Here is a 24,936-nt window from a genome sequence, read left to right as displayed (position 1 = left end):
ATCCTGGTAAAGCTTTTCTGCACTCTCTCCAAAGCCTCCACATCTTTCAGGTAGTGTGGTGACCAGAATTGGACACTATATTTCAAATGTGGCCCAACCAATGTTTTATATAACTGTAACATAATTTGCCAACTTTTATACTCAGTGCCCCGGCTGATGAAGACAAGCGTGCCATATGCTTTCTTCACCACATTTTCCAACAGTGCTGCTACTTTTAAGGATCTGTGGACCTGTACTCCAGATCTCTCTGTATGTCTACGCTCCTGATGGTTCTGCCATTTATTTTATAGCTCCCACCTGAATTAGATCTACCAAAATGCATCACCTCGCATTTGTCCGTATTAAGTTCCATTTCTCTGCCCAATTTTCCAGTCTATCTATACCCTGTTGTATTCTCTGACAATCTTCATCACGATCCCCAACTCCGCCAAACTTAGTAACACCTGCAAACCTGCTAATCAGACCAGCTTCTTCCAAGTCATTTATATATATATCATAAACAGCAGAGGTCCCGGCCCTGATCCCTGTGGAACACCACTAGATAGAGGGTGGTAATGGAAGGGTCTTTTTCCGGCTGGAGGCCTGTGACTGGTGGTATTCCGCAGGGCTCTGTATTGGGACCTCTGCTGTTTGTGATTTATATAAACGATCTGGAAGAAGGTGTAACTGGGGTGATCAGTAAGTTTGCAGATGACACAAAATTGGCTGGACTTGCGGATAGTGAGGAACATTGTCAGAGGCTACAGATGGATATAGATAGGCTGGAAATTTGGGCAAAGAAATGGCAGATGGAGTTCAATCCAGATAAATGCAAAGTGATGCATTTTGGTAGACCTAATGTAGGGGGGAGCTATACGATAAATGGCAGAACCATAAAGGGTGTAGATACGCAGAGGGTCCTGGGTGTGCAAGTCCACAGATCCTTGAAGGTGATGTCACAGGTAGAGAAGGTGGTGAAGAAGGCATATGGCATGCTGGCCTTAAGAGGACGGGGCATAGAGTATAAAAGTTGGGGTCTGATGTTGCAGATGTATAGAATGTTGGTTCGGCCACATTTGGAATATTGCGTCCAGTTCTGGTCGCCACACTACCAGAAGGACGTGGAGGCTTTAGAGAGAGTGCAGAGGAGGTTTACCAGGATGTTGCCTGGTATGGAGGGGCTTAGTTATGAGGAGAGATTGGGTAAACTGGGGTTGTTCTCACTGGAAAGACAGAGGATGAGGGGAGACCTAATAGAGGTGTACAAAATTATGAAAGGCATAGATAGGGTGAACGGTGGGAAGCTTTTTCCCAGGTCGGTGGTGAAGTTCACGTGGGGTCATAGGTTCAAGGTGACGGGGGGGAGGTTTAACACGGATATCAGAAGGACATATTTTACACGGAGGGTGGTTGGGGCCTGGAATGCGCTGCCAGGCAAGGTGGTGGAGGTGGGCACACTGGGAACATTAAAGACTTATCTAGATAGCCATATGAACGGAGTGGGAATGGAGGGATACAAAAGAATGGTCTAGTTTGGACCAGGGAGCGGCGGGGGCTTGGAGGGCTGAAGGGCCTGTTCCTGTACTGTATTGTTCTTTGTTCTTTGTTCTAGTTGCAGATCTCCATTCAGAAAAACACCCTTCTACTGCTACCCTCTGTCTTCTATGGCCAAACCAGTTCTGGATCCATCTAGCCAGTTCACCCATAATCCCATGTGATTTAATCAGCCTGCCATGAGGGACATTGTCAAATGCTTTACTAATGTCCATGTAGACAACATCCACAGCCCTTCCCTCATCAATCATTTCTGTCTCCTCAAAAAACTCAATCAAATTAGTGAGACATGACCTCCATCATACAAAACCATGCTGTCTGCCACTAATAAGACCATTCAGTTCCAAATGTGTATAGATCCTTTCCCTCAGAATCTTCTCCAACAGTTTCACTATCACTGACGTCAAGCTCACTGGCCTATAATTACCCGGGTTATCCTTGCTACCCTTCTTAAATAATGGGACAACATTGGCTATCCTCCAGTCCTCTGGGACCTCACCAGTGACCAATGAGGAAACAAAGATTTCTGTTAGAGGCCCAGCAATTTCATCTCCTGTCTCCCTCAGTAATCTGGGATAGATGCCATCTGGCCCTGGGGATTTGTCTACCGTAATGTTTTTTAATACACATAACACTTCCTCCCTCATAATGATGAATTGCTCTAGAGGGTTTACATACCTTTCAGAAACACCATCAATCAACATGCCCCCCTCCTTTGTGAATACCGATGCAAAGTATTCATTAAGGATCTCACCCACTTCCTTTGGCTCTACACATAATTTCCCTCCTTTGTCCTTAAGTGGACCAACTCTTCCTCTAGCCATCCTCTTGTTCCGAATAAATGTATAAAATGCCTTGGGATTCTCCTTATTCCTGTCTGCCAAGGACATTTCACGACCCCTTCTTGCCCTCCTAACACCCTGTTTGAGTTCTTTTCTACTTTCCCTGTGTTCGTTAAGTGCTTCATCTGTTTTTAGTTGCCTGGACTTTATGCATGCATCCTTTTTCTTTTTGACTAGACTAACAATTTCCCTGGTCATCCATGGTTCCTGAATCCTGCCTTTCCTATCCTTCCTCTTCATAGGCACATGCCTGTCCTGCACTCCGATCAACTGCTCCTTAGAAGACTCCCACATGCCAGATGTGGATTTACATAGAACATAGAACAGTACAGCACAGAACAGGCCCTTCGGCCCACGATGTTGTGCCGAGCTTTATCTGAAACCAAGATCAAGCTATCCCACTCCCTATCATCCTGGTGTGCTCCATGTGCCTATCCAATAACCGTTTAAATGTTCCTAAAGCGTCTGACTCCACTATCACTGCAGGCAGTCCATTCCACACCCCAACCACTCTCTGCGTAAAGAACCTACCTCTGATATCCTTCCCATATCTCCCACCATGAACCCTATAGTAATGCCCCCTTGTAATAGCTCCATCCACCCGAGGAAATAGTCTTTGAACGTTCACTCTATCTATCCCCTTCATCATTTTATAAACCTCTATTAAGTCTCCCCTCAGCCTCCTCCGCTCCAGAGAGAACAGCCCTAGCTCCCTCAACCTTTCCTCATAAGACCTACCCTCCAAACCAGGCAGCATCCTGGTTTTACCCCAGGATTTACCCTCAAACAACCTCTCCCAAACAACAGCCTCCAAATCCTGCCTAATCCAGTTGTAATTAGCCTTCCCCCAATTTAGTACCTTAACCCGAGGACAACACTCGTCCTTTGCCATGAGTATCCGAAAACGTATGGAATTGTGGTCACTGTTCACCACATGTGCCCCCACTGCAACCTTGATGACCTAGCCGCGCTCATTCCCTAGTACTAGATCCAATATGGCCCCTTCTCTAGCCGGACTCTCCATATATTGTTCCAAAAAATCTTCCTGGACACACTTCGCAAACTCCTCACCATCCAGACCCCTAGCCCCAAGGGATTTCCAGTCAATATGAGGAAAATTAAAGTCTCCCACTACAAGAATCTTATTATTTCTACATCAGTCTAGAATCTGCTTACATATCCGTTCTTCAGCTTCCCATCGGCTGTTGAGAGGCCTGCGGTACACCCCCATCATAGTGACTGCCCCCTTCCAGTTTCTGAGCTCGACCCACAGTGTCTCGTTACATCATTCTTCCAAGGTGTCCTCCCTCTTTTTTTAAAGGTTATTTATTAGTCATAAGTAAGACTTACATTAACACTGCAATGAAGTTACTGTGAAATTCCCCTGTGCAGCTGCCCCACCACAACCTCTTTTGCCTTTCCCTCTGTCTAAAGCACCTATATCCCGGAATATTTAACAGCCAGCCCTGTCCCTCTTTTAACTAAGTCTCCATTACCACAACCACATCCAAGTTCCGCGCATGAATCAAGACTCTGAGTTTATCTGTCTTACCTGTTATAATCCTTGCATTGAAGCAGATGCACTCCAGAACTCCAGAGCCACTGAGTGCGACCTCCCCCAGCCTACTCTTCCTCTTAGCTAGCCTGGCCTTGGTCCCATGTTCATCCCCAGTCTCTACACTTGCTGACCTACTGTTCTGATTCCCACCCCCCTGCCACATTAGTTTAAACCCACCCAAAGCACACTAGCAAACCTCCTAGCCAGGATATTGGTGCCCCTCCAGTTCAGGTGTAACCCATCCTTCTTGTATAGGTCTCACCTTCCCTGGAAGACATCCCAATGATCCACAAATCTGAAGGCCTCCCTCCTGCACCAGTTCTTTATCCATGTGTTCAGCTGCACTATCTTCCTGTTCCTAGCCCCACTAGCACATGGTACGGGGAGTAATCCTGAGATTACTACCCTAGGGACCCAATTTTAGCATTGCATCATGCCCATTTTCGGGCGCAAAAACTTGGTAAATTCGGGCGTGAGACCATTAAAGCGATCCTCACCCACATCTTCACAGATACCCACTTTACCAAGGCCCGAAAATGGCTGCGGTCCAAATCCTTGATGTCAAGGGAACTAACTAGGGTAAGGGCCTGGATGGGGTGATAGTTGGTGCAGACTTTTTGGGCTGAATGGCCTCCTTCCGCACTGTAAGATTCTATGATTCTATGATTCTAGGTACATGATCTCCCATGCCCTCTTAGGGTACGGTATCTGAAGGAGGAGGATACCTATTTATAAACCTCTTTATAAAATGTATGTTGGCAGTTTCACTGCAAGTAATAAACAGAGCAAATCTTCTTTCCTTTTATTTCATGCAGCTTTTCAAAAGCTTCAATTTACATAAAGTGACCTTACCTCAATTAAAAGCACTATTATACTGAATGCTCCGACCAGATGGACATAATTTCGAAAATTCTCCGCAATCATTGAGAAACATCCCTGAAACAATAAACATTAATGAATGCCCCAAAGCTGCTATAATCTCGAATGAGGTGCAAGTCTTGACTTCCACGTGCGCTTCCTGTACATAGAAGAGAATGATAGAATCATAGAATCCCTACAGTGCAGAAGGAGACCATTCAGCCCATCGAGCCTGCACTGACAACAATCCCACCCTCGCCCTATCCCCGTAACCCCCTCGTATTTACCCTGCTAATCCCCCTGACACCAAGGGGTAAGTTTGCATGGTCAATCCACCTAACCCACTCCCCAGTATGGGAGGAAACCAACAAGCAGACACGGGGAGAACGTGCAAACGCCACACAGACAGTGACCCAAGCCAGGAATCGAGCCCGGGTCCCTGGCGCTGTGGGATGGCAGTGTTAACCACTGTGCCATTGTGCCGCCCCTACTTGATGAGCTATGATCACCTGGAACGCACTGACCGAAAGAGCAGTTGAAGCAGACTCTTCACAAAGGATAGGAAAAGAATAGGAAAACATTCAGAATAATGACAGAAGAGCAGATGAGTGGATTTAATTGGATACCTTTTCCAATGGGTTGACACATACAGGATGGGTATAGTTGCCTCCTTGAGACTCTGCTTGGAGTCTCATTGGAAGAACTATAAGGAACAAGAAAGGGCCATTCAGCCCCTTGCACCTGTTCCATGAATCAATTAGATCACACTTGTGAAGACTGCAGCAGTTTCAGAAGGAGGTGCAACACCCACCTTCTCAAGGACAGTTAGCGATGGGCAACAAATACAGGTCCTTCCAGTGAAGCCACACCCCATGAAAGAATAAAAAAAATGCCTGATCCATATCTCAATTCCTTATTCCCACTTTGGTTCTGTAATGCCCACAGATCGCTGCTTACCTTATTATTAGGCATCAAGATTATAGTCATGTTTACATGATTTAAGGGATGAATACATCATATAAGTCCTGAGGTTTACTGAGCTACCAATATGATTCCTAACAATCCAACCAAGAGTTGATAAGAGTCATTGCCCCTTTACAAGCACATCATCTCGATTCTCCATTTACCTTGTTGTTTATGTAGTCCACATCTCCTTGTAAACATCTGTTCTTGTCTAGGAAGACAAGAGATATACTGTTCTTCTGACAACATGCTTCAGGTAGCAGCATATTGGGAAAGAGTTCGTGAAAACTGGAATTCTGTCCAAAATCCTGAGGCCCTATAACACCACAGCAGGAAAACTGAAACGATAAGGCACCAGCATTACACCTTTGATGTAAATTCCACGTCATTGTGAAAGGATTATTATAGGGGGAGCAAGCAGGAGTGCGGAATTGGAGTGTGTGGCTCTTAGGAAGAAAAACACAGAACTTAACGGCCTGTTTCTATGTATTGTTGATGAGGAGATGCCGGCATTGGACTGGGGGTAGGCACAGTAAGAAGTCTCACAACACCAGGTTAAAGTCCAACAGGTTTGTGTGGCCAAATAAACCTGTTGGACTTTAACCTGGTGTTGTGAGACTTCTATGTATTGTAATAGAGCAGGGTCTAACTTTATCATCTCCTGACTCCCACCTGTCAGTAGCAGGGGGCAAGGGCTGGGGAGTACTGGAATAGTAACACTGAATCCAGTAGAACAGGTTTTGCAATGCAGGCAAGCCATCAAACAGACATTTCACATAATGTATGCACGGCTGTATGCATTGTAACCATCAACATGGGTGAGTCAACAGGTCAAGATGATCTAGATTTAATCCCAGACTATTAGTTCGCCTTGCCTATGGTAGTAGTCAATGGGTTCTAACCAGAACTACTGTCTCCATAGAAAATGGTTCTTGCTGCAGGGCGGCATGGTGGCGCAGTGGTTAGCACTGCTGCCTCACAGCGCCAGAGACCTGGGTTCAATTCCCGGCTTGGGTCACTGTATGTGTGGAGTTTGCACATTCTCCCTGTGTCTGCGTGGGTTTCCTCCCACACTCCAAAGATTTGTGGGTTAGGTGGATTGGCCATGAGAAATTGCCAGCTAGTATCGGGGGACTAGATAGGGTAAATACATGGGGTCATGGGGATAATAAAATGGCGGCACGGTGGCACAGTGGTTAGCACTGCTGCCTCACAGCGCCAGGGACCTGGGTTTGATTCCCAGTTTGGGTCACTGTCTGTGTGGAGTTGCATGTTCTCCCCGTGTCTGTGTGGGTTTCCTCGGGTGCTCCGGTTTCCTCCCACAGTCCAAAGATTTGCAGGTTAGTTTGATTGGCCATAGTAAATTGACCCTAGTGTCAGGTGGTTAGTAGGGTAAATAAGTAGGGTTATAGGGATTGCGGTCGGTGCAGACTCGATGGGCCAAATGGCCTCCTTCTGCACTGTAGGGATTCTATGATTCTACTGTCCTGTGACCCCATTTAAAGAGTACAAGTGTGGGAGTCAACTGAGGGGGAGGAAACAAACTGACTTGTGATGCATCACATGGTCAAACTGCCTGTCAATAATCTCATTTGTGATGTGTCACATGACCAAGCAACAGGTTGATACCCAGTTGGGTGAGGCATGAGTTGGCAGCTGATGTTAAAAGTTTTTAAAGTTTATTTATTAGTGTCACAAGTAGGCTTACATTAACACTGCAATGAAGTTACCGTGAAAATCCCCTAGTCACCACACTCTGGCACCTGCTTGGGTACACTGAGGGAGAATTTAAAATAGCCAATGCACCTAACTCACACATCTTTGGACTATGGGAAGACACCGGAGCACCCGGAGGAAACCCACGCAGACACGGGGAGAACGTGCCAACTCCGCACAGACAGTGACCCAAGCCAGGAATCGAACCCAGGTCCATGGTGCTGTGAGGCAGCGGTGCTAACCACTGTGCCACCGTGCCATGTGGAACTATAGGTGGTCTTCATCAGAGCTTCTGGTTCGAGTGGTGGAAGGAGAGAATTTATTTTAAAACTTACATCCATCATAATGGCATTCCAAGTTTTTGAAAAGGCTTCTGTGGAATTGTCTCCTTTGTACTTCATCTGCAATTCCTTTAAGAAATAATCCTTCCTTATCTGAATATAAATGACAAGTTTCATATTTAGCAGAGGGTAATTACTCACAGATGGCTAATTAGTGACAGTGTACCTTTTGGCCATTGTACTTACCTGCTTTCTGAAGACTAACGCGAGGACAGCTGCCACTAACTCCAGGATGAAAATGATCAGAATCAACAGCAAAAACTGCAAGTAACAGGACACACTCGATTAGTCCTCCTGCCTTAAACTACCTGCCTGAATCACTGTGTGGGAAAGAATTCCACAGTTTGCCATTTAGAGCAGTCATAAATGTGCATAACATATACAACAATGATGTTACTGACACCAGAAACATATAACCCGACCCGTCAAGCAGGTGATATCGGGTGGGACTTTCCAGCCCTTCCCACCGGCAGAATCTTCCAGTCCCGGCAAGGGCGGACCCCACCGCCCCCCCTGTGAGCCACACAAAATGATGTGTATACATTGGTAGGAACGGAAAGTCCCGCTGGCAGCCAATGACGAGCTACCTTCGCCACTGGAAAACACACCTCAGGGGGGGTGGGGGGGAGGGGGGGTGCAGGAAAGTCCTGCCTCTTGAATCTGATGCACGATTACGAGTTTCTGGGGGTTTTTTTTTCAAACGTTGCCTTCCAAAGTCAAGTGACCCCCTTCCATTTTCACAAAGTTGTCAGCCTGTGTGATTCTGAAACTGTTTGAAGCCAAGCCTCAGTTGTAAATTAACAGTTACCTTGTCACAGTTGCCGATTTATTAAGGGGAGGACTTAAAATCAAATCTTTGACTCTAATCAAGTGTACTGACAAGATGTTTAATTTTTATTCAAAAATGCACAGTTTGACTTGAGTTTGGTGGATTTTGGAATTCTCAAGATTTTTAATAAAATTCCTACAGCAGGGCAAGGAACACATTGGTATGTAGGAGATGCGATAATAATATGGATGAACTGAAACCACCAGCAGGGGATGCTCAGCACCCACTCTCAATGACAAGCTCCATCTCCCTTTGTAAGGACAAGGCTTCACATCTGTAACTGCATTAGCTGCAGAGTTTCCAATGACACAAGTTTTACCAGTTCGTTAAATTCCTTGGATTATACAGGACACTGGATGAAGAAGGGTTGGGAATAGGTAGGGCCTGGGTGGGATTGTGGTCGGTGCAGACTCGGTGGGCCGTATGGCCTCCTTCTGCGCATGATGTGGAGATGCCGGCGTTGGACTGGGGTAAACACAGTAAGAAGTTTAACAGCACCAGGTTAAAGTCCAACAGGTTTATTTGGTAGCAAAAGCCACACAAGCTTTCGGAGCCCCAAGCCCCTTCTTCAGGTGAGTGGGCCCCACTCACCTGAAGAAGGGGCTTGGGGCTCCGAAAGCTTGTGTGGCTTTTGCTACCAAATAAACCTGTTGGACTTTAACCTGGTGTTGTTAAACGTCTTACTGTCCTTCTGCGCTGCAGGGATTGTACGACTTCCATCACTGAAAGACATTAGTGAACCAGGAATTAATTATTTTTCCAATAATCAACATTAGTCGCATGGTCATCAGTAGCTCCTTAATTCCAGATTTTTTTAAAAATTGAATTCAAATTACACCATCGGCCATGGTGGGATTCGAACCCAGGTCTCCAGAACATTAGCTACGGTTCTAGATTAATAGTCTAGTGATGATACCACGAGGCCATCACCTCCTCTCAATACCTTACAGGGAGTTCCTTGGAATATGTCAATGGGCGAGATTTTCCAGCCACACTCACCCCAAAACTGGAAAATCCCGCCTGAGGTCAAAGGCGTGGTCCACGCCTTGCCCGCTATGATTCCTGTGGTGGGCAGGATGGGAAAATTCCACCCAATATTTTACAAGAAGATGACAGGAAGCAGGGTGAGCGAGCTCCACATATTTGCGTTAGCAGGAATGAATTAAGAATAGGAAAAGTCAGAATGAGTCTTCATTTCCAGAAGGTGACTGGGGACGGCAGATTTGTGATTTTTTTTTAACCAGCCACACTGAGATTGTCCTCCTTCTGCAGTGGTTTGAGACAAAGATGCCTTTAATCTGGAAATCTTACATAAAGACAGTCTAATGGAATTCTGTGAAGCTAATTCTTTAAACCAGAGATTACAGAGGACCTATCATTATTTACTAATAAAAAATAAAATGGTATTAAATAGCACCTTTCACAACATAACAACCCGCTTTTAGAGTCAATCCCATCTTCTGAAGAATGATCACGGCGGGCACTTTGCAAACAACAATGAGATAATGGCCAAATAATCTGGTTCAGTGATACTGCCCTGAGGGGGAAGTATCAGGCAGGATGATGGAAAGAGCTTCAAATAGCATCCTTTACTTCAAACTGAGAGGACAGACGGAGCCTTGGTTTAATCTTTCATCCAAAAGGTGGCAGCTCCAAAAGGGCAGTGAAGTGTCAGCCGAGATCAGGTGCTCAAATATCCAGAGCCACAGCCTTTTAGCCCAGATGGTGCTCCCCACCGAACCACTCCCTGAGACGGGGTCAAAGTTCAACAGGAATCCTGGAGAATGTGTCAATATTTACAGGGACCCCTAAGAGTGTGTTAATATTTTCTGGGGTGCCCCTAGGAGTCTATGAATATTTACTGGGGGTCCTTAGATTTTGTCAATACTTTACAGAGAGTCCCTTGGAATGTGTCAATATTTTACAAGGATCATTGGAGTGTTGACAGTATTTACTTGGGTCCCTTGGAGTCTAGATTTTGTGCGATTCACGATTTTATAGATAGAAAGTTTGAAAACATCGCTTTCAACAATGATCTGACCATCAGAAAGGATCCCTGCAATTTTGGAGATGGATATATCATCATTCATCTATTTGCATCATTTTGTCCAATTGGTTAAAGAACAGATGCTAATCCATGATATAATTCTAATTCCTATGTTAAGAATTTGAATTAAGTTTCAAAAAAAAGTTCTTCCATTAACTTCTGGTGTTCTGAGGTAGTGAAGAATTCGAGATGGGATTTAAACCCAAAGCCAGTAGCAAATGATCTCAGCTATTTGGCTCCTTCCGTAGGCTCAATGTTCCTTGGACTGGGAAGAGGGAATCCTCCGCCACATCCCCACTCAGTGGGCACTTGGTGGAAAGGTCAAAGGACCTCAGACAAGGACACTTAGGGCAGCACGGTGACACAGTGGTTAGCGCTGCTGCCACACAGCATCAGGGACCCAGGTTCGATTCCCAGCTTGGGTCACTGTCTGCGCAGGTTTCCTCCGGGTGCTCTGGTTTCCTCTCTCAGTCTGAAAGATGAGCTGGTTAGGTGCATTTGCCATGCTAAATTCTCCCTCAGTGTACCCGAACAGGCGCCGGAGTGTGGCGGCTAGGGGATTTTCACAGTAACTTCATTGCAGTGTTAATGTAAACCTACTTGTGACATTAATAAATAAAAAACACATTGGTTACGATGCTCCAGAGGCCAAGTGTTTGCCACCACTCATGAGGTACAAATATAATGAATGATGGGCCGCACGGTGTCACAGTGGTTAGCCCTGCTGCCTCACAGCGCCAGAGACCCGGGGGTTCGATTCTCAGCTTGGGTCACTGTCCGTGTGGAGTTTGCACGTTTTCCTCATGTCTGTGTGGGTTTCCCCCGGGTGCTCCGGTTTCCTCCCACAGTCCAAAGATGTGCGGGTTGGATGGATTGGGAATGCTAAATTGCCCCTTAATGTCTGGGTGACTAGCTAGGATAAATGCATGGGGTTATGGGGATAGGGCCTGGGTGGGATTGTGGTCGGTGCAGACTTGATGGGCCAAATGGCCTCTTTATGCACAGTAGGATTCTATGATTCTATGACCTGCAGGCCAAGGGTTAGGATAAAAGGCACCTTAATCTTGCAAACCCAGCACCTTCAAAATGGATGGGGAAAAGGTGTTGCACCCATTGACATCCTAATGGGGGTCTAATATGCATTTGTGTCATTTATCTTGGGGAAAAGACAGGTCGAATCTTAACCATTCTCACACCTCTGGACATCAATCAAAAATAATCTGAAAAAATGAAGATTTCAAGTTGCTGTACGTACAGTCATAAGCAGCTGTTTGCTCTCTCGGATGGCTCCCCAGCAACCTAAGAACCCTAGGAAGAAGAGAATTACCCCGACTGACAGGATGATGTAAGCCCCAGTATAGATCAACGGGTTTGCAGTCACAATGTTCCTGAAGCCGTTGGGGTTGGTTGTAACCCAAATGCCAACTCCCAGCAGACATGTCCCCCCTGCCTGTAAGAAACCACAGTGAGGTTATTACAGACAGTCACTGCCTCTTGAATTAAAATTCATCAAGGATCCTTCAATAATCTCCTCAGCTCCTGGATATTATTTCATAACTGTTTTTAAGATAAAGCACCCTTTATCTCCTAATACAATTAAACCACATTCTAGACTTTAATAAAATTACGTGGTATGTATTTGATTAAAGTTATTGAATAACAATGCCAGTTGCCATGGACACAGATTTTAATATCATTCCTTGTAATTACCGATCTCATGAATATTCTGAGTTGTCTCGCTGAGCGCTTGCTTCATGCAAATAGTCATTCTCTTGTGTTCATAAATACGACCAACCAGTTACTTACAAAAATTAAAGCGTTGGAGAGAAACATGAGATACTTGATACACGTCCGAGACTTTTCCATTTGGAATCCCGTCGTTTTGATTGCTTTAAACAGCTTTCAGTCTGAAATGACAATTGAAAGAAGGTTGCAGTTTACACTTCGCAATCTTTTAATTGCAAATTTTGTTTGGGATCATAACGTCTTCACGTCAGCCTTTCAGTGGCTGAGTTACCACAATAGCAAAAAGACCACGCAACTCTTTAACGGTTCAGAAACAAGTATGGGCGGCACGGTGGCACAGCGGTTAGCATTGCTGCCTCACAGTGCCAGGGACTCAGGTTCAATTCCAGCCTCGGTTACTGTCTGTATGGAGTCTGCACATTCTCCCCGTGTCTGCATGGGTTTCCCCCGGGTGCTCCGGTTTCCTCCCACAGTCCAAATGACATGCTGGTTAGGTTGATTGGCCATGCTAAATTGCCCCTTAGTGTCAGGGGAGAATTAGCAGGGTAAATACGTGGGAGCACGGGGATAGGGCTTGGGTGGGACTGTTGTTGGTGCAGACTCGATGGACTGAATGGCCTCCTTCTGTAATGTAGAGATTCTATGATTTCTAAGCCCTTTCTTGAATGAATGGATTTCAATGCAGTTAGGAACACTAATGGACATGGTAGTTCAGTTGATTGCTGGCAAAATTCCATAGGAACCATCAGACAAAGGAAACAATAAGTAAATTTAAAACTTTTTTTAAAGCCCTTTAAAATGTGGTTTTAGACTGACAAGAGCATGACTATAATGTTACAATCGCTCACATTTATCCACTGACATGCTCTGAGGTCTAAAACAATGTTTTGAAGGGCAACTTTTTAATATTTACCTGTTGAGTTAAAACATTATACTTCGGTAATATAACAATACATTTGCCTCTGCTTACATTAGTAAATGTTCAGTGCAATATAAAATATCAACTTTTTCGCTAAGGACAAAGTACTTCTAAAGTGGCTTTAACGTAAATATTTTTCATCCTTACTTTGGCTGAATTGTAGCGATAAAAAGCTTATGTAATGTTGTAATAGTAAAAAGGCAACACTCACTCATAAGGGATCGGGTAAACACATGGTTTCATTTATTAAGACAAGGCACATGAGAACAGAAATACATGGATAGAAAACTTGAAGATACCAGCAGCAGGGCTGTGCATGCTGTGTGCTCAGCACAAAAGCAACAGTGAAACTAAGACTGGATCACATGATACACGTCTCTTCTAATGATGTCATGTTGCCATCTCTTAAAGGCATATTACAACATCTCACCTTTGCTTTTAAAGATAATCCCCCTCCCCCCCAAAGAAATAGAACTATTTATAATACATGTCCCTGTTTCGTGACAAAGCATATGCGTATAGATCTGATGAATCCACGTATCTCTAAAGCATAAAGGTGGTACACCAGATCTTGGGATGGTAACAGTGTTGCCGTTCAGAGCTTGCCTGGGGAATCAATGATTGATCTCCCTGTAGACTTGAAGAATACGAGCTCCCTGGTGATTGATAATTATCTTACCAGGTGGAGCTCGTATACCAAGTCCTTTAAAAAGCAGGTACCTCAATGGTTCCATTAGTGTAATTGGGACCTGTTTGTGTTCACCATAGCTTTTGGTTTTGTTTTACTTTATTTTGTGCAATATAGCACTGTTCCTTTACAGCCGAATCCTGGTGTTATTATATTAACCTTGTCTGGAGATTTCTTTAATTGCTCATAGTGATCTTTGAAGTTATCGTGCTTAGATGTTGTTCCCAGTTGTATTTGGGATCTTGTCATCGATGTAACAGGACTGCATGATGGTTGAGGAACTGAAATGGATCTGATTTATCCTCAGTTACAACTCACCACTGCTCTTTTCGGTGTAATGACTTCAGAAGACCTTGGTTCTGAATGAATCCTTGTCACCTTGGCTGGTTGCCATGTAACATCTGTGGGTTGAATCCTGAATGCAAATTTGTTGTCAGACTGGGCGGTGGCACAGTGGTTAACACTGCTGTCTCATAGCACTATGGGACCCGAGTTCAATTCCCAGCTTGGGTGACTGTCTGTGCAGAGTCTACACGTTCTCCCAGTGTCTGCATGGGTTTCCTCCGGGTGCTCCGGTTTCCTCCCAAAGTCTGAAAGATGTGCTGGTTAGGTACATTGGCCGTGCTAAATTCTCCCTCAGTGTACCCAAACAGGCGCCAGAGTGTGGCGACTAGGGGATTTTCACAGAAACTTTATTGCAAAGTTAATCTAATCCTACTTGTGACACTAACAAATAAACGTTTAAAAAACTTTAATAATTCTGTTCCTACATTTTTATTTGGCGCATTGATCATCTTCTCTTGTAGTTTTAAAAGTTGTTCTCTAGTTTCAGAGAGAGTAGAATGGGTAAAGAGTAGATAATGTTGTATGCACTGGTCCGCCAAGCATGAGCTCTGCTGATGATGAAAGTGTCGCAGTTAAGGGTGTTGCTGTCTCATCATAGAATCATAGAAACCCTACAGTACAGAAAGAGGCCATTCGGCCCATCGAGTCTGCACCGACCACAATCCCACCCAGGCCCTACCCCCACACATTTACCCACTAATCCCTCTAACCTACGCATCTCAGGACACTAAGGGCAATTTTTGTTTTAGCATGGCCAATCAACCTAACCCGCACATCTTTGGACTGTGGGAGAAAACCGGAGCACCCGGAGGAAACCCACGCAGACACGAGGAGAATGTGCAAACTCCACACAGACAGTGACCCAAGCCGGGAATCGAACCCAGGTCCCTGGAGCTGTGAAGCAGCAGTGCTAACCACCGTGCCACCGTGCTACTGTGACGCCCTGTAGCATTGCAATGTGTAGATTAGCTTGGCCTGTCTACATTTGAGAATTAAGGATTTTATTGTAAGAATCATATATTCTGCTAGGCCATTGGATGTAGGATAATGAGAAGAAGAAGTAGTGTAATTGATGCTCCACTTCTCGCACAGGTCCTGAAATAGCTTACCAATAAATTGTAGACATTTATCCACAATGACCTCTCTAGACACAAATAAACTGAAAATAGCACTTAGAGTGTGTGACAGTTGTGCTTGACTTATTATGCAATTCTCAAATAATGGGGTACTTGTTAAAGTGGCTGACGATGACATGCCTCACGCTTCTCAACAACAACTATACCTAAAGACTGAATCTTTTATAAGTTTTCCCATCTGATCTATGCCGATGTGTGTAGTTGTTGAAGAATATCAGGTCACAAAGATTCCAGTATGAAGACCAGCCTGCCTTTGACAATGACCGCCCTGGCAGACGGCTAACTTATCCCAGTAAGGCCAAAATTGTCCCATGTGTTTGCGGACGTGTTGAATTGAATCGGGTCATTCCTCAATGACGGTTTTCCACAGTTTCTCCAATGTAGAATCTTTTGCCATTTCTTCTCATCTCTGTTGACATTTGCATTCCACAAATTGTAACAGATTGTCTGACAGGCTTGTGTTCATCTGCAAACATAACATTGCAGCTTCCTTAAAACTGCCAATTTTATCAAAATATTCTGAATATTTTAATGTTAAGTCATGAACTGAGGCGATCGGAGTAGTTTCTGAGGTTAATCTGCCACGTGAGGTTTGACTGAGTCCTTCAATTGTCATGAGTGTGCTATCATGACATAGCTACAGTTGTGGATTTTGTGATGAGCACTGCAATCCTGGGTAACCATATCTACACTCAGTGTCTACAGCTTGAGGGATCATAGAATCCATAGAATCCCTGCATTGCAGAAGGAGGCCATTCAGCCCATCGAGTCTGTGTGGAGTTTGCACGTTCTCCCTGTATCTGTGTGGGTTTCCTCCGGGTGCTCCGGTTCCCTCCCACAATCCAAAGATGTGCGGGTTAGGTTGATTGGCCATGTTAAATTAATCAACAACACCAAGAACAATTCCACCCAGGCCCTATTTCTGTAACCCCTCATTCTTGGGAGGCACGGTGGCACTGTGGTTAGCACTGCTGCCTCACAACACCAGGGTCCCAGGTTCGATTCCTGGCTTGGGTCACTGTTTGTGGGAGTTTGCATATTCTCCCCATGTGGCAGGTTACAGAGGGACATAGATAAGCTGCAGAGCTGGGCTGAGAGGTGGCAAATGGAGTTTAACGTGGAAAAGTGTGAGGTGATTCACTTTGGAAGGAGTAACAGGAATACAGAGTACTGGGCTAATGGTAAGATACTTGGTAGTGTGGATGAACAGAGGGATCTGGGTGTCCATGTGCATAGATACCTGAAAGTTGGCACCCAGGTTGATAGGGTTGTTAAGAAGGCGTACAGTGTGTTAGCTTTTATTGGTTGAGTTTCGGGATTGAGTTTCGGAGCCAGGAGGTCATGCTGCAACTGTACAAAACTCTGATGCGGCCGCATTTGGAGTATTGCGTACAGTTCTGGTCGCCGCATTATAGGAAAGATGTGGAAGTGTTGGAAAGGGTGCAGAGGAGATTTACCAGGATGTTGCCTGGTATGGTGGGAAAATCGTATGAGGAAAGGCTGAGGGGCTTGAGGTTGTTTTCGTTAGAGAGAAGAAGGTTAAGAGGTGACTTAAAAGAGGCATATAAGATGATCAGAGGATTAGATAGGGTGGATAGTGAGAGCCTTTTTCCTCGGATGGTGATGGCTAGCACGAGGGGACATAGCTTTAAATTGAGGGGTGAGAGATATAGGACAGATGTTAGAGTTAGGTTCTTTACTCAGAGAGTAGTAAGGACGTGGAATGCCCTGCCTGCAGCAGTAGTGGACTCGTCAACATTAAGAGCATTCAAATGGTTATTGGACAAACATATGGATGATATTGGAATCGTGTAGATTAGAGAGGCTTTAGATTGGTTCCACTGGTCGGCGCAACATCGAGGGCCGAAGGGCCTGTACTGCGCTGTAATGTTCTATGTTCTATGTCTGTGTGGGTTTCCTCACACAGTCTGAAAGACGTGCTGGTTAGATGGATTGACCCGAACAGGTGCTGGAGTGTGGCGACTAGGGGATTTTCACTGTAACTTCATTGCAGTGTTAATGCAAGCCTTACTTGTGACTAATAAATAAACTTTAACTTTAACTTACCCTGCTAATCCCTCTGACACTAAGGGTCAATTTACCATGGCCAATCACCCTAACCCACACATCTTTGAATTGTGGGAGGAAACCAGAGCACCCGGAGGAAACCCATGCAGACACGGGGAGAATGTACAAACTCCACACAGACAGCGACCCGGAATTGAACCTGGGTCCCTGGCGCTGTGAGGCTGCAGTGCTAACCACTGTGCCACCGTACCACCCTTCAGGGTTGTTAATCAAAGGCTACAGGAGGTGGATGGGCAAACTGATCATTGTACCATGGTGGAGGAGGGCATTAAAGTGGGGGTGAGGGAGGAATGAAAAGGAATGTAGTTGTGATAGGGTATAGTACAGTCAGAGAGACAGATAGGAGCAAATTTTCCTGTTCCACCGGCCACGGGAATCAGAGCAGGCGAGGGGTGGACCATGGAAAGGTCCATTGACCTCGGGCAGGATTTTCCGGTTTCGGGATGAGCGCGGCTGGAAAATCCAGCCCATGGTGTTTCCTATAGCTGCGACCAGCAGCACCGATTGTGTTGCTTGCCCAGTGCCAGAGTTAAGAACATTTCATTGAAGTCAGAAAAGTACTTGGAATGGGAGGGAGATGGCCCAGTTGTCATGGTTTACCTTGGAACCACTGAGATATGTTGATGCTCTGCTGACAGAGATGGAGGAATTAGGGTCCAAATTAAAAGCGGTATCTCAAAGATAATACGTCCTGGATTCGTACCTGAGCCACGCATCCCTTAGCATAGAGATAAACAGGTTAGAAGGTTAAATGCGTGACTGAAAGTGTGATGTGGGAGGCAGGGATTTTTGCTTCGTGGGGCACAGGCAGGGAGGGAAAGCTGTTCCGATAGGGTGGGTTCCACTTAAATCATCCTGGAGTCAGTTTCCTGGCAAATGAAATAACTCGGGAAGTAGCGAGGAACTGTGTTGAAGGTGTTTAAACTAATAGAAGGGGTTTTGGCAGTGGGAGGATTCAGGAAAGGGTAAATTCAAAATGTCAATGATGCATAGCAGTGCAATGTTTGGGTAAAAATAAGAGTTGGTGAAAGTTGCATAGAGAGGGCAACATTCAGGAAAAATGAGAGAAAAATCAAAGCTAAAGGCATCATGAATTTGCAAAACATTTGCAATAAATTAGATGAATTAATAGCACAGTTAGAAATGAATAGGCTTGATCTAATGGCTACTACACAGACGTGGTTGTAATGTGACCAAGTTTGGGAACAAAATATTCAAGAATATATAACTTTTTGATGGGCAAAATAATGAAGCAAAAGGGATAACTCTGATAATACAGGACGGAGAGTAGAGAGAAAGGATCTTAGTTCAGAAAATCAAGAAATGGAACCAGTCCGAGTGGAGCTGAGAAATAGAAAGGGGCAGGAAATGTTAGTGAGAGTTATTTCTGGGCCCCTAAACAGTAGTTGTAGAAATTCATGTAGTAAAGGCAATTCAGTAATTGTGGAAGACTGGGTAAACCAAATTTGCAGTAATAATGTGGAAGCTCGATTCATAGTGTGTATACTGGTTAGTTTTCTAGATCAGCATGTCAACAAATTAGGGAACACGGTACTGTAGATCTAATATTGTGCAGCAGGAAAGGGTTCATTAATAACCTTGTAGTAAGGAGACTTCTTGGGAAGAGTGACTGTAGAATGATGGAATTTTACATTGAGCTTGAAAGTGATTTAGTCCAAAACTAGCATTTTCAATCTAAACAAAGCAATGAGGGAGTTAGTTGACGAAGCCAGCTTGGGAAATGACATTAAAGGTTATGTTGGTAGAAAAGCAAGGCCTGATTTTTAAAGACTTAAACATAATTTGCCAAAAAATATATACATACCTTTAAGGTCTCAACAAAAAAGTGATGGAACCCAGGCTAAGGAGAGGTGTTAAAAGTAGTTTTGAAGAAAGAGGCTTATAATGTTACCAAAAAGTATAGTAGGTCTGAGAAGATTTTAGAGTTTAGCAACGGTGGGCCAAGAGATTGTGAAGGATGGAGAAAAGAGAGTATGTTGGACTTTAACCTGGTGTTGTTAAACTTCTTACTATGAAAAGAGAGTATGACAGAGATGTATCCAAAGATGTACAGGTTAGGTGGATTGGCCGTGGTAAATTGCCCCTTAGTGTTCCAAGATGTGTAGGTTAGGGGGATTAGTGGGGTATATACTTGGGGTTACGGGGAACAGGTCTGGGTGAGATTTCCCCTTAGTGTCAGGGGGATTACGTGGGGGTTACAAGGATAGGGCCTGGGTGGACTTGTGGTCGGTGCAGACTCAATGGGGCGAATGGTCTCCTTCTGCACTGTAGGGTTTCTATGATTCTGGGACAGTCAACTAACAAGAGGCATAAAAACAGATGATAAACTTTTCAATAGCTATATATAAGATGGTGCCGATGTGCTGTCCTATCTTCATTCCCAATAAGAGTTTTAACAACACCAGATTAAAGTCCAACAGGTTTTTTTGGTAGCAAATGCCATTAGCTTTCGGAGCGCTGCTCCTTCGTCAGATGGAGTGGATATCTGTTCTCAAACAGGGCATACAGAGACACAAAATCAAGTTACAGAATACTGATTAGAATGCAAATCTTTACAGCTAATCAGGTCTTAAAGATACAGACAACGTGAGTGGAGGGAGCATTAGGCACAGGTTAAAGAAATGTGTATTGTCTCCAGACAGGACAGCCAGTGAGATTCTGCAAGTCCAGGAGGCAAGCTGTGGGGGTTACTGATCGTGTGACACGAACCCAAGATCCCGGTTTAGGCCGTCCTCATGTGTGCGGAACTTGGCTATCAGTTTCTGCTCTGCGACTCTGCGCTGTAGTGTGTCGTGAAGGCCGCCTTGGAGAACGCTTGTGGTGAACCATCGTTGGTTCACCACTGGGGTTGTTATTGTGTTACTGTTGGGCTAGGGTGTTGTTGTTATGGGGGTTGTACTATGTTGTTGGGTTAGGGTGTTTACCTGTCCTAAGTGTTATCGTGGCACACTCCAGTGGGGTCCCGCCTCCGGTGGCAGGGTATAAGACCCCCTGCTCCGGCAGGACCCCTTCAGTCTGAACGGGTGAATTTGTGTTAGTAGTTTCATTGTTAATGTATTAAAGCCTTCAGTTCTAAAGCCTTGTTTCCGGGTGCTCATTGAGGTGCATCAATTTGGGGTCTCGGTCTTCCAGCGTGCTATGGACCGAATGGTGGACCAGAACGGGTTGCGGGCTACCTTCCCGTACCTGGATAACGTCACCATCTGCGGCCATGACCAGCAGGACCACGACACGAATCTCCAACACTTTCTACGCACTGCATCTCGCCTGAATCTGACCTATAACAGGGAGAAGTGCGTATTCCGTACGCGTAGGTTAGCCATCCTCGGATACGTGGTGGAAAACGGGGTCATTGGCCCTGATCCAGACCGTATGCGCCCACTCACTGAACTTCCCTTGCCCGCTAGCACGAAAGCACTGAGGAGATGCCTCGGGTTCTTTTCGTATTATGCACAGTGGGTCCCCAACTACGCGGACAAAGCTCGTCCGCTCATTAAGTCCACGACCTTCCCACTTACGCCGGAGGCCCAATTGGCCTTCAAGGTTTTGAAAAGCGACATCTCGAAAGCCACGATGCACGCGGTGGATGAATCCATCCCTTTCCAGGTGGAGAGTGATGCATCGGACTTCGCCCTAGCCGCCACACTAAACCAGGCAGGCAGGCCCGTCGCGTTTTTTTCCCGCACCCTTCAAGGCCCAGAGATTCGGCACTCAGCGGTGGAAAAGGAGGCTCAGGCCATTGTGGAGGCAGTCAGACACTGGCGCCATTACCTGGCAGGTAAGCGGTTCACCCTGATCACGGATCAACGATCCGTGGCGTTTATGTTCAGTAACACGCAGAGGGGCAAGATCAAGAACGATATGATCTTGCGGTGGAGAATTGAGCTCTCCACCTATAATTACGATATTATGTATCGTCCAGGGAAGCTCAATGAGCCCTCGGATGCCCTCTCGCGCGGAACATGCGCCATCATGCAGGAGGACCGCTTGAAGGCTCTCCACAATGATCTGTGTCATCCTGGAGTCACCAGACTCTACCACTTCATAAAAGCCCGCAACCTACCCTACTCGGTGGAGGAGGTCAGGTCAGTTACTAGAAGTTGTCGGATTTGCGCAGAATGCAAACCACACTTTTATCGACCAGACCGGGCACATTTGGTCAAGGCCACTCGCCCTTTTGAGAGGCTGAGTGTAGATTTTAAGGGCCCCCTTCCCTCAACGGATCGGAATGTCTATTTTCTTAACATAATAGACGAATTTTCCCGGTTTCCGTTTGTTTTCCCCTGTGCGGACACGTCGACTGCCACCGTCATCAAGGTATTCAGTGAGCTTTTTACCCTGTTCGGGTACCCCTGCTATATTCATAGCGACAGGGGCTCGTCGTTCATGAGCAACGACTTGAGGCAATTCCTGCTCTCATTCGGGATTGCCTCTAGTAGAACCACGAGCTACAACCCTAGGGGTAACGGACAGGTGGAAAGGGAGAATGCTACAGTCTGGAAGGCTGTCCTACTGGCACTGAAATCCAAGGGCCTTCCAGTCTCCCGGTGGCAGGAGGTCCTTCCAACTGCGCTCCATTCTATCCGCTCCCTCCTGTGTACGGCAACCAATGCTACTCCCCACGAGAGGATGTTCTCATTCCCTCGGAAGTCGTCCTCGGGGACCTCATTGCCAGCCTGGTTGACGTACCCAGGACCCGTCCTTCTGCGGCGCCATGTGAGGGCTCGCAAGTCCGACCCCTTGGTCGAACCGGTCCAACTCCTCCACGCCAACCCTCAGTATGCCTATGTGGCATATCCTGACGGGCGAGAGGACATTGTCTCCATTAGAGACCTGGCGCCCGCAGGGGACGTAGCAACTCCTGTCGCTCCTATTCCCCCAGTCACAGTTCCACTACTCCTCATTACTTCCCCAGACGTGGCGCGGTCAGCACCGGGACCAGTGCATAACACTTTTACTCCCATGTACAGCTTGCCTGAGACTCGGAGATCGGCGCCACCATCATCACCACCACCACCACCACCAAACGTTCCAGGATCCCCTACACCATCGCCTCATCAGGGCCGGCCGGCCCGGGAGTCTTTGAGGGGACAGCCAGATGTTGCTTTGAGAGAGCCACCGCAAGCACCTGCTCCGGTTTCGCAACCGGTGTTGAGAAGATCGCAGCGTCGGTGTGGTCCTCCAGACCGTCTGGACTTGTGAATCCTGTTATTTTTTTTTGTCATTGTCTGTTTTCATCCACCCCGCCACCTTTGGTTCCTAAAGGAGGGGTGAATGTGGTGAACCATCGTTGGTTCACCACTGGGGTTGTTATTGTGTTACTGTTGGGCTAGGGTGTTGTTGTTATGGGGGTTGTACTATGTTGTTGGGTTAGGGTGTTTACCTGTCCTAAGTGTTATCGTGGCACACTCCAGTGGGGTCCCGCCTCCGGTGGCAGGGTATAAGACCCCCTGCTCCGGCAGGACCCCTTCAGTCTGAACGGGTGAATTTGTGTTAGTAGTTTCATTGTTAATGTATTAAAGCCTTCAGTTCTAAAGCCTTGTTTCCGGGTGCTCATTGAGGTGCATCAACGCTTACCCAAAGATCAGAGGCCGAATAAAACTCTTACTGTGTTTACCCCAGTCCAACGCCGGCATCTCCACATCATTCATTCCCAATATCAGAAATCTCCGTGACAATGGGGTGAAGGTGTGCGAGCTCACCTGCACTCCTGTTTCAGCCAATTCAAGTAGTTGGGGCTTCGTTAAAGGCCTAATTTTCGACAGGCTTTTAAATTTGTTGAAGGTGCCTGGTGTTTTGGAGATTTCTGTCTCAGATTAGCTCAGGGCAGGCACGGATCAATTCAGGTGATAATCAGGGAGGCCAAAAAGGTACTTGTGGGCAAATCTCAGTGCTGATCAGAACTGAACTTTGGAGGGGAATTTGCAGCAACCCGTCACTGATCAAGGAAGGAGCCAGCATTAAGAATGTCGCCAGTTCGGGTGATTGTCATCTGCCTTGTATCATGTGGGCATCGGAGCCAAAGGCGAGGCTGCCTGGAGTCCACCTGGGCACCAGAAAGGACTGGAAAAAGTTGGAAATGGGTACTGCACCCTCAGGACTCAAGGCCATTTGAGGTGAGAAACAGCAGCCCACACAGGAAGGGCAGAAGACCGGATATCCGGAGGCCAAAGGAGAGAGAGAGAGAGAGAGAGCAGGGAAAAAGACATCACCCTGAGCATTGGATTGACACGCAGAGGTAATGCTCCCTGTATATTCCCTCGTGTTTTTTCCATCCTTGTGAGAATGAATTTTGTTATCTGCACCAATGTTAATTAAGACAATGTGCGGTGTACAGTACCAGTAGAGACCTATATATAACATATATATCTGAAAAATTATCATAGGTGTCGAAGAAGAGTAAGGAATACACACCCCCATGATTGGTACAGTAACTTGTCACTCCACAAATTACTGAATTCAATTTTAAATCTACCACAGTGGCATCTGAACTCACAGGTTTGAAATTCTAGTACTGTATATAACCATTACACTACCATATACGGGAGAGACTTTTGTAGTTTTTATATTGGAGCTTTGAAGAAAAAGATGAATTGATAGCAATCGTTCATGAGAAGTTTTAGTTTCTACCTAACAAGCTCAAAAAGGAGTGACAAAAGCATCATGTTATTATTTGCAGATCTGGGCTAAGAATCCAGAATTTTTCACAAACTAGAAAGGCCTTTGTGTTTTTAATACATTGAATGACTTGGGATCGATCTAGAATTTAACAATTCTACAAATCAGCCAAAGCAGAATGACGAGATCACCTGTCCTCACAGGCTCCAAAATCCTTTAACTAATTCTTAGTATCCTCACTAAACCATTCCCCTGGGTCGCCACCAATCCGAACTTCGTGCCTCCTTCCTCAAACAACTGTGCACTTTCCCCCCCCCCAAACCTTGTGCTCACCAACCCCCACGCGTGCCGCCTCTCTCCCTCTCTCCATCTCCCTCCCTCTCGCCACCTCCCTCCCTCTCGCCGCCTCCCTCCCTCTCTCCACCTCCCTCCCTCTCTCCACCTCCCTCCCTCTCGCCGCCTCCCTCCCTCTCTCCACCTCCCTCCCTCTCACCACCTCCCTCCCTCTCTCCACCTCCCTCCCTCGCTCCACCTCCCTCCCTCTCGCCACCTCCCTCCCTCTCGCCACCTCCCTCCCTCTCTCCACCTCCCTCCCTCGCTCCACCTCCCTCCCTCTCGCCACCTCCCTCCCTCTCTCCATCTCCCTCCTCTCTCCACCTCCCTCCCTCTCGCCACCTCCCCTCCCTCT

General features: G+C 46.1%; 1 protein-coding gene across 5 annotated transcripts in view; it reads right to left on the bottom strand.

Moving 5' to 3' along the window:
* Positions 1 to 24,936, bottom strand: part of LOC144479199 (tetraspanin-18B-like) — a 149,968-nt gene that overhangs the window by 4,118 nt on the left and 120,914 nt on the right. For 3 of the 5 annotated variants that reach the window (XM_078197854.1, XM_078197855.1, XM_078197856.1), the window contains exons 3-8: positions 12,494 to 12,594; positions 11,943 to 12,137; positions 7,998 to 8,072; positions 7,806 to 7,904; positions 5,919 to 6,092; positions 4,786 to 4,869 (exon numbers count right to left, since the gene is read on the bottom strand). In XM_078197854.1, coding sequence (XP_078053980.1) covers positions 4,786 to 4,869; positions 5,919 to 6,092; positions 7,806 to 7,904; positions 7,998 to 8,072; positions 11,943 to 12,137; positions 12,494 to 12,553 — 687 coding nt within the window. In that variant the 5' untranslated portion in view covers positions 12,554 to 12,594. The remainder of the gene's footprint in view (positions 1 to 4,785; positions 4,870 to 5,918; positions 6,093 to 7,805; positions 7,905 to 7,997; positions 8,073 to 11,942; positions 12,138 to 12,493; positions 12,595 to 24,936) is intronic. The other 2 variants (XM_078197857.1, XM_078197858.1) reach the window with 2 other exon arrangements.

This window comes from Mustelus asterias, chromosome 25 (genome assembly GCF_964213995.1).
Source record: "Mustelus asterias chromosome 25, sMusAst1.hap1.1, whole genome shotgun sequence".
NCBI classification, from domain to species: Eukaryota; Metazoa; Chordata; class Chondrichthyes; order Carcharhiniformes; family Triakidae; genus Mustelus; species Mustelus asterias.
The sequence above is the reverse complement of the archived record's forward strand: the minus strand, read 5'-3'. Positions and strand labels throughout refer to the sequence as shown.